General features: G+C 45.8%; 1 protein-coding gene across 1 annotated transcript in view; it reads right to left on the bottom strand.

Annotated features, from left to right (window-relative positions):
• Positions 1-6318: 6318 nt before the first annotated feature.
• FAM174A (family with sequence similarity 174 member A) overlaps positions 6319-7775 on the bottom strand; it is a 41257-nt gene continuing 39800 nt past the window's right edge. Inside the window, exon 3 of the mRNA XM_065406768.1 lies at positions 6319-6884. Coding sequence (XP_065262840.1) covers positions 6881-6884 — 4 coding nt within the window. The 3' untranslated portion in view covers positions 6319-6880. The remainder of the gene's footprint in view (positions 6885-7775) is intronic.

The raw sequence follows: 7775 nt of genomic DNA, 5'->3' as shown, positions 1-7775 counted from the left end.
ACCAAACCCACACTTGGCACTCCCTTTGGTGGGCTCAGCAGAAATACCAAGGGCTGAACATGAGTGAAGCTTAAACTACCTTATCATTAGAGGTCAGAGCTATGGTATACAGTGCAGCGTGGGGAAGCTTAATAACTACTACTGATCCTATTCTGTTCAGAGGCCTTCTGGCTACAGGGCTGTCAATCTGGTACTTTCCCTGCACTAAATTCACTTACAAAAAATCAATGAAAAGGAAGCCCAAAGATATAAACTACTATCACCACTGTAATTTGGCTAAGAATAAATTTAGAGAAACACTCGACTTTGACAGGGCCGCCCAGAGGGGGGGCCAAGTGGGACAATTTGCCCCAGGGCCCAGGCCCCGCAGGGGCCCCGCGAGCCCTGGCTGAGAATCCATTCCCTGGCTAGAGGCGCCTTTTTTTTTACTCACCTGGCGGTGGTCCGGGTCTTCGGCGGCATTTCGGCGGCGGGCCTTTCACCCGCTCCGGGACTTCGGCGGCGGGTCCTTCAGTGCTGCTGAAGACGCAGAGCGACTGAAGGACCCGCCACTGCCGCAGACTCGGAGTGCCGCCCGGTGAGTACAAGCACTGCAGCGGGTGACGCCTTTTTTATGTCCACTCCCCCGCTTTGCCTCAGGCCCCCTGAATCCTCTGGATGGCCCTGGACTTTGATGGTATGGACATAGTATGCTTTGCAAACAAAGGGCTAGATTCACAAGAGGACTTAGGCATCATTCACAAAAAGAAGGTAGAGGGGGTGCAGGTGCTGTCACCCTTCTACCCAACAGCTCAGCAGTTAGGGCATTCACCTGGGATATGGGATACCCAGATTTGTATCTCCACTCTGGAGCAGAGACTTGAACCGTAGTTGTCCCCCTTCCCAGGATAGAGCCCTAACCACCTAGCTTAGAGTCACTCTCTCTCTCTGCCCCAATGACTGTATAGGCATATACTAGCAGCTGGAAGCCTGTGTTGTCACACAGATATAATTCATAAAGTCCTGTGTGTAAAAAAGCCAAAAATTGCTGAGAACTTAAAAATGGGATAGTAACAGAATGTGAATCCCAGTGATGGCTGAAGTTGGTGATATTCTAAACAAAAACATTCTGCCATTCTTTAGCTGTTTCCATCTCTTCACATTGAAGTACCAGTAATTATTCTAGGCTTTGGTGTGATATTGTGATGCATGGCTTGTGTTGTGCTGGGAGAGTTGTGTGGATTTGTGTGTGTGACAAACAGGATGTGTGCTGCCATGAGTGGCTCTGTGCATTTGGGGTTATGGGTGCTGGTTGTGTTGTTGTGTGGGTGGTTGTGCTGATTTGTATCTAGGAGGTTGTGCTGGGATATTTGTGTAGATTTGTGCAGGTGACAGTTATGCATATGGATGTGGCAGGTGGGCCAGGTAATCCATCATCTGTGCAATCTCCTTCATACAACCAATGAAATTGGTGCATGCAGGTTAGCATAGAATAGGAGTGGTAATTGGTTGAGATACCTCTGATATCACAATGGTCTAGGACAGTGGTTTTCAAACCTTTTTTCTGGAGACCCAGTTGAAGAAAATTGTTGATGCCCGCGACCCAACAGAGCTGGGGATGAGGGGCTTGGGAGAGGCTCAGGGCTGGGCCAGAGGGTTGGGGTGCAGGAGTGAGGGCTGCGGGGTGGGGCTGGGAATGAGGGGTTCAGGGTGTGGGAGTGGGCTATGGGCTGGGGTAGAGGGTTGGGGTGCAGGAGGGGGTAGGGCTCTGGGCTGGGGGTCCAGGCTCTGGGGTGGGGCCGAGGATGAGGGGCTTGGGGTGTAGGAGGGGGCTCCGGGTTTGGGGGGGCTTAGGACTGGGGGTTGGGATGCGGGAGGTCAGGGCTCTGCGGTGGGGTCGGGGATGAGGGGTTTGGGGTACAGGAAGGGGTTCCGCGTTGGGGCGGGCTCAGAGGTGGGGCGTGGGATTGGAACGCAGGGTTGGGGCACGGACTTACCTCAAGTGGCTCCTGGTCAGCGGCGCAGCCCGGGTGCAGAGTCAGGCTTCCCGCCCGTGCTGGCACCGCAGACCACACTGTGCCTGAAGCGGCCAGCAGCAGGTCCGCTCCTAGGCGGAAGGCAGGCACTGCCCTCCCGCCCCCAGCTCCCACTGGCTGGTCCAGCCAATGGCCTTGCGGAGCTGGTGCTCAGGGCAGGGGCAGCATGTGGAGCCCCGTGACCCCCCTGCCTAGAAGCCGGACCTGCTGCTGGCCGCTTCCAGGGTGCAGCACGGTGTCAGAACAGGTAGCTGGGCAGCACCGCCGACAGGACTTTTAACATCCCGGTCGGCGTTGCTGACCAGAGTGACCCAGTACTGGGCTGCGACCCGCACTTTGAAAAACGCTGGTCTAGGACTTTTGGCATAACAGATTACATGCCTTAATGTAGCTGTATTTTACATAGATGTAATTCATAAAGTCAAAATGGCTACGAATTTTAACACTGGATGGAAACAGACAATTGCAATTAATCCCAGTGATGATTCAACCTGTGCCCCCACCTGCTCCGACCCCCTGCCCAGCGCTCCTGCCGGGGAATGGGGTCAGGATGGGGGGCTCGCCCCGCTCTGTTCACCCGGTGCACCAGCCAGGCAGTGGGGTAGGGGGCTTGCGGACTGGCAAGCCCCCACACCTCCACCCCGCTCCCCGGCTGGAGTGCCAGGTGGGCAGGCGGAGTGGAACGAGCCCCCCACCCCACTCCGCAGGCCAGATAAAATTAATCAACGGGCCGAACCTGGCACAGGGGCTGTAGGTCCCCCACCCCCGATGTAGTCTGACCTTCAGTATAACACAGGCCATAGGACTTCCTCTGATAATTCCTAAACAAGATGTTCTAGACTAACATCCAATCTTGATTTAAAAATTGTCACTGATGGAGCATCCATCATGACTGTTGGTAAATTCTAACAGTTACTTACTCTCACTGTTAAATGTTTACACCTTATTTGTCTTGCTTCAGCTTCCAGCCATTGGATCATGTTATACCTTTCTCTGCTAGACTGCACAGCCCATTATTAAATATTTGCTCACATGAAGAGACTTACAGCTTGTAATCAAGTCAGCTCTTAACCTTTTCTTTGTTAAGCTAAATAGACTCAAGAAGAAGCTCAGTCTTTCACTATAAGGCATGTGTTCTAATCCTTTATTCATTCTCATGGCTCTTCTCTGAACACCCTTCAATTTATTAACATCTTTCTTGAATTGTGGGCATCAGCACTGCACACAGTATTCCAGCAGCAGTCACACTAGTGACAAATACAGAAATAAAATAACCTCTCTGTGACGTTGTGCAGTCTATATGGTTTTATAAAAATATGGTAATGAGTAAATATAATGTAACTGGAATATGATTCATGCAAAAGGTCTCTTGTAAGGTATCATTACAAAGCTTATAATCTACTGAGTGTGATCATCCTATTTGTATAAATGTACCACTCTTGTATCTGGGACTAGAAATATGAACTATAACTCTGAGGGCCTATTGTAATTATGCAAAGTGTGGGCCATTAATGGTGGTTTGGAATCTTAATGGCTCCCATCACCAGGACAATTGACTGGGGCTCTGTTTGCAAGCAAGCCTTCCTGTGAGTCAGGCTGGGAGGAATGAAGGCTTGGGGGTCTTACAATGACATGTGATCATGTCACATGAACTGGAATCCATCTTTAACCTGGTGCTTTTCCAGTGCGGGGGGGGTGGGGTGGGGGGGTGGAAATCCAGAGAGACCCAAAAGATTCCCGCCTTATGCAAAAGATATATAAAGGGGTGGAACAGAACAAAGTGGGAGAGCCATCATGAAGAATCCCCTAGCTACCACCTGAGCTGGAACAAGAGCTGTGTAGTAAGAGGAGGCCCTAAGATATAAACCTTGGTATCAGAGGCCCGGTATGAGGCCTAAGGCCTGAACTAAAGTAATGGTCAAGACTTTGCTAACATAAAGCAAAGTTAAGCTGTGAGCCAGAGGCAGGCCCTGCTCACAGAAGCTGGCAGGAAAAGGGCTGATGTTGCATAAATATATATTCACCCAGCAAAGTTAAAGTACAGAACACACTATACTGGAACATTCCACAGATAACATGGAACAGGCCGACCCATCCCAATGACAGGGGCAAAAGGGTAATAAGATGGATAGAGTTGTTTTGATCGAACCAACATGTACAAGGTGAGAGGCGGCACCTTACTACGTAGAGGGGTTGTACCTTGCTACGTAGAGGGGTTGCACCTCAATACGTCAGGAGTGATGTGTAACTTGTTTGTACCTGTGTATAAAAATGTATCCCTAGGGTGGTGTCTTTGTCCGGCCACGGGGGCAGTGGAAAGTCCCGCCACTGAGCCGGGTCCTTGCCAAGAGGCACTTTCTCGTAGTATGCCCTGAGTTAGGCTCAGAAACCTACAGGGAACTGCAATTGTGTCCGAGGTCGCAATAAACCTACTCGACGTGATTTTGCATCTTACTAGACTCTGTGGTTATTGGGGGTTCTCGTCGGGTTTGCTGTGTCAGCTATCTGCAGAGCTGGGACCGCACACAGAGGGAACACACGCACGCAGCCGAGTTATATCAACACAGGAGAAAGCAGAGCATCACACCGGTAGCATCTGACAACAAGCTGTACCAGGGGAAAGAATTGTGCCCAGGCCTGGAAGGTGTCCAGTCTGAGGAAAAAACTTACTGAAGCATCTCTGAGGGTGAGATTATCTGTATTCAGTTTGATTAGACATAGATTTGCACATTTTATTTTATTTTGCTTGGTGACTTACTTTGTTCTGTCTGTTACTACTTGGAACCACTTAAATCCTACTTCCTTTATTTAATAAAATCACTTTTTACTTATTAATTAACTCAGAGTATGTATGAATACCTGGGGGAGCAAACAACTGTGCAAGTGTCTCTATCAGTGTTCTAGAGGGCGAACAATTTATGAGTTTACCCTGCATAAGCTTTATACAGGGTAAAACGGATTTATTTGGGTTTAGACCCCATTGGGAGTTGGGCATCTGAATGCTGAAGACAAGTACATTTCTGTGAGCTGTTTTCAGGTAAACCTGCAGCTTTGGGGCAAGTAATTCAGACCCTGGGTCTCTGTTGGAGCAGACGGGAGTGTCTGGAGTCCTGAGCTGGCAGGGAAAACAGGAGCACAGGTAGTCTTGGCACATCAAGTGGCAGCTCCCAGGGGGGTTTCTGTGATCCAACCCGTCACACACACTACTCCTACTTATGATCCTTCGATGCATAAACATAGGAATCTTATTAGCCCTTTTGGCCACAGCGCAGCTCATGTTCAGCTGATTATCACCACAAACCCCAGAATCACTTCTTCCCAGGATCCAGTCCCACATCTTGTAAGTATGGCCTACATTCTTTGTTCTTAGATGTATACATTTATATTAATCATTAAAATGCATATTGTTTGCTTGTGTCCAGCTTACCAAGTAATCCAGATCGCTCTGTATCAATGATCTACCTTCTTCATTATTTACCTCTCCCCCAATCTGTGTCATCTGCAAACTTTCAGTGATAATTATGTTTTCTTCGGGTCATTGATAAAAATTTTAAATGGCTTAACGCCAAGAACCGATCCCTGTGGGACCCTACTAGAAACAGGCCCTTTCTATGCTGATTCCCAGTTTACAATTACATTTCAAGACCTATCAGTTAGCCATCTTTTAATCCATGTAATGTGAGCCATATTAATTTTCTATCATTCTAATTTTTTTTTAATCAAAATGTAATGAAGTACCAAGTCAAACATACTTAGATTTCTGTAAGGGTCTACATAAACACTATTACCTTTATCAACCAAACTTGTAATCTCATTGAAAAAACATCATCAACTTACTTTGACAGGATCTTTTTTCCATAAACCCATGTTGATTGACATTAGTTATATGACTCTCCTTTAACTCTTTATTTACTGAGTCCTATATCAGCCACTCCATTATCTTGGAATATCTTAAAGAAAGGATTACAGGCTTAAATGAAGGCTTCTTGCTCTACCTTTGTTGGGTGGCTTTGAATACCAAGGACCAGATCTTCAGCGGGTGGAAGTCAGAGTAGCTTCACTGATGTCAATGTAGCTATACTGATTTACATTAACTGAGAAAGTGGCCCCTGGAGCCAGAGTCTCCACTCTGATACACCAGCTTTACGTCAGTGTGACTGCATTTGTTAGAGAAGCCAATGGAACCATTATCAGTCATAACTGGTTGACTAGAATGGCCATAACATTACCATATTTCTCAGGATCCTATCAAAGGCAACTTTAAAACCTGCATAAATAAAGTGTCATACAAAATGTTAGGAATATTGTAAACATTTTATTGGTGCACTTGGCAGTTTTAAATAATGTTTACGTACAGCAACTCACATTCATTTAGTTAAAAATTTCAAACAAAAAAGAGGCAGTAGTTTGGCACAGAGCTTTTTCAAGATAGGGAAAGAATCTCAACTAAACTACAGAAAATCTAGCCGTACTACAAAATTCACACATACATAAGATGATGTTGTTGATACAGACTTAAAATATTACATTGGCAAAAATAAGTGAACATATTCCAGATTGGTATAGAAAAGTATACCATACATATACACAAATAGGGGAATTAAAATAAGCAGAAAATACCCTGTTTTAAAAGGGAATCTCTTTTCCAAATAGTTTTGAATTTTAGTGTACACCCCTCTGAATTTAGAGTATTTCTGTATATACAAAGAGGTACAACAAATTGTTATAGTATTTATTGCAACAAACTAAGCATACCATAATATATACAATTTAAATACCCCCCCAACCCTGTTGATATATTGGCTTCTTATTCCTCCTGCATAACCTCCTCTTTCTGTTGATTTCTCTCAATGAAAGGCACATACTTATCTGCAACAGAAGAAACAGAGGTGGTAATCTTTAAACCCATACATTTTTAAACACCTTTAAAAACAAAAGAAATTAAAATATTTTTGCTCTGACTAGTTAAACTTGTCCAAAAACCTGATAAAATACTGATACTGATAAAAGAAGTCTGCATCATACATAAAATATCCTTCCCTAGATCTGTTATACTGTATAATGATGAAATAGTGCATTTTGAAGTATGATTATTTCTCCATGCTAGGTTTATCTTTACAAAAAGAATAGTTTAAAGACTTAAGATTCTATAGTATGTACTGCACAGTATGTATTGTATTTAAGAACCAAGGATTTGTCAATCTGATTTCTTTTAAACTCTAATATTGGGTTTCCACAAGATTCAAATACACCAAGTCTGATTCCTTTCAATCCAAACATGTTTACTTATGATCTACTAAAATGACCTATTTCTAAGGGTATGTCTACACTACGAGAGTAGTTCAATTTTACTTAAATCGAATATGTGGAATCGATATTACAAAGTCGAACGTGTGTGTCCACACTAAGGACAGTAATTCGACTTTGTGAGTCCACACTAACGGGGCAAGCGTCGATATTGGAAGCGGTGCACTGTGGGCAGCTATCCCACAGTTCCCGCAGTCCCTGCAGCCCATTGGAATTCTGGGTCGAGCCCCCAATGCCTTCTGGGAAAAAAATGTGTCGAGGGTGCTTTTGGGTAACTCGTTATCCAACCGTCACTCCCGCCCTCCCTCCCTGAAAGCGCCGGCGGGAAATCACTTCGCGCACTTTTCTGGTCAGTGACAGCGCGGACGCCACAGCACTGCGAGCATGGAGCCCGCTGCGACCATCGCTGCAGTTATGGCCGTTGTCAACACCTCGCAGCTTATCATCCACCTT

This window comes from Emys orbicularis, chromosome 6 (assembly GCF_028017835.1).
Source record: "Emys orbicularis isolate rEmyOrb1 chromosome 6, rEmyOrb1.hap1, whole genome shotgun sequence".
Classification (NCBI taxonomy): domain Eukaryota; kingdom Metazoa; phylum Chordata; order Testudines; family Emydidae; genus Emys; species Emys orbicularis.
This window is presented reverse-complemented; position numbering and strand designations above follow the sequence as displayed.